At 40.3% G+C, this 2,346-nt stretch overlaps 1 protein-coding gene across 1 annotated transcript in view; it reads left to right on the plus strand.

Annotated features, from left to right (window-relative positions):
• LOC107699813 (conserved oligomeric Golgi complex subunit 6-like) overlaps window positions 1–1,160 on the plus strand; it is a 50,314-nt gene extending 49,154 nt beyond the window's left edge. Inside the window, exon 19 of the mRNA XM_016501205.1 lies at window positions 864–1,160. Coding sequence (XP_016356691.1) covers window positions 864–1,011 — 148 coding nt within the window. The 3' untranslated portion in view covers window positions 1,012–1,160. The remainder of the gene's footprint in view (window positions 1–863) is intronic.
• Window positions 1,161–2,346: the final 1,186 nt, after the last annotated feature.

Here is a 2,346-nt window from a genome sequence, read left to right on the forward strand (position 1 = left end):
AAGCCTTTAAAACTTATGATATGCTTATCATTGTTTTTTAGTATACCATAGAAACATGTGGAAAAATAATCTACAAATACTGAAGCAGCAAACTTTGCAAAACACAAAATGTCACTGCCAAAACTTTTGGCCATGACTGTATTTATGTATGAGATAAAGGTTCACATGCATGTAAATTGCTTATTTACCCTTAAGACTGCAGTATATAAATATTTGTAGCTGTACTGGCAGAAGTGCATCTGTAGAGGGCAGTGTTACAGTAGTCCTGAACTGAACCCAGATCAGTGTTTTGTGTGGCTCTGCTGTCTTTGCTCACCCAGCCAGCAATATTCAGACCAGTTTATGTGGTTTTCAATTAGGCTGATTCATGTGTGATGTGTTTCCAAGAACCCAGATCAACAGAAGTACCCTCAAAAACCAAAACAGTACCAAGTTATGGCTACTGAAGTGTTCCTGGAGTCATTTATCTATGAAGTTGTTTTGATTTGCTTGGTTTGTTCAGTCACAAAATGTAAAATGTAGTTGTCAGGTTAACCTTGACTGGTTTATTTACCAATCATGTAATCATGCAATAGTTTTCAATGGCTCCTCATTTTATTGTTTGGGAAACACTTTACCTTGTAGTGTCTGTCTAACATGATACATGAAAGTGTAGTCAGTTACAATAAATTCATGGTGTTTGTCCATTTTATTTAATTACAGTGATGTCAACATTGTGATGAGCACTGTAATGTAAACTATAACTATTGTTTAATGTAATGAGTTAATTCAAATTGAATGTGTAAATTTAACAAAGTATTCAAAATAATTCTCTCTCTCTCTCTCTCTCTCTCTCTCTCTCTCTCTCTCTCTCTCTCACACAGGGATCAGATCTTCAAACAGTCCACAGAGCTGGTGTGTCATGCGTATGGAGAGGTGTACAAAGGTGTCACCAACCCTACAAACGGCTATAAAGAAGCAGAGTTAGTCCTGCACAGATCCCCACAGCAGGTACAAACCCTGCTGTCCTGAAATGTGCCTCACACACCCTGTGACAAGCAAAGATGTGACATCCAACACACTCAATGTTCTGGGACTGACACTGGATTCTGGTCGCAAGACCATGTTCAAATACTTGTCTGGTAATGGGGAGGGGTTTATCACTGTTAATTGTTAATTTACATTTACATTTACATTTAGTCATTTTACAGACGCTTTTATCCAAAGCCAGTGAGTATAGAGAAACATATCTGTCTAGATTTCTCAATTGTTGCTATGTAGACACTGTTGTTTGCCAGAGGAGAGGAGAGGACAGCTCACACTGAGAAAAAAAAACATTTATTTTTCCTCTCCATGTGAAGGGAGATCTCCACTAGCAGGCCCAGGGAAGCAAACTATAGACAATTTCATTGCCACACATAATATTCACATACACAGGGGCTTTTTCTTTCATGGCCACAGAGGCCTGATGTGATTCAACGCCAGTCTGTAAGCAGAAACAGTTCTGTCTTCTCTTTAAATCACAAACTGCATTAAAATACACTTAAAAGTTCACAGGCTTGTGTGTCTTTCAGTTTTTTCCCACTTAGCCTCTTTTGAAAGAGATAGTTAAATGAAATTTTGTGGCCACCCAGTGGAGAAGTCAACCAATGGGGAGAAAGTCGAAGGCATTCTCTCAGACAATGGTGCTTTCATGTCAGTGGCCCAATGGGCAGTCACGCCATAATTTAATTGCCGACAAACCGCCTGCCAGTGCTCATTCGTCAACTAAATTTAGCAAAACACTGAAAAACAGTAGAGAAAAAAGGCAGTATTACTCTTGGACTATTAATAGAAGTTTGTACCAGTTCTCAAATGGAAGCAGACAGAATAGTAAGGCCTAGCAGAAGTGCAGGGCGACAGATAAAAGCCATTAGGATGCGAGGAGACTACAGTGAACTCAGTGTGTGAGAGTCGCTGGGGGCTACATGGCCTCTCATCTGGTGGAATATTTTGAGCGTGTCACATGGCCGCATTAAAGGGACCCTCCCTGCAGTGCCCGCAGCCAAGACGCCCCTCACATGCCTCGCATTCAGCTCGAGGCTTTCAGCTAGCGAAAAGCAAATTCAAGTGAAGTACAAGTGTGACTCTGTGGTGTGGTGTACTGTGAAATGGGTTATGAATATAGATGACTATTTTTAACCAAGATCACATTTGTGGGAGGCACGGAAACCCATTTTGGATATCACACAGCATCTAAACTGGCAACACACCATCTGAACTGGAAACATTTTGTGTGTAGACAGTGCAGGGTCAATCTACAAAAGCATTTGATTTTTCAAACCCTCAAGTGCAGTTGAGTAATAGGTACATTAAACCCTGAAAAGA

Source organism: Sinocyclocheilus anshuiensis, unplaced genomic scaffold (assembly GCF_001515605.1).
Source record: "Sinocyclocheilus anshuiensis isolate Anshui unplaced genomic scaffold, SAMN03320099.WGS_v1.1 scaffold194, whole genome shotgun sequence".
Lineage (NCBI taxonomy): Eukaryota > Metazoa > Chordata > Actinopteri > Cypriniformes > Cyprinidae > Sinocyclocheilus > Sinocyclocheilus anshuiensis.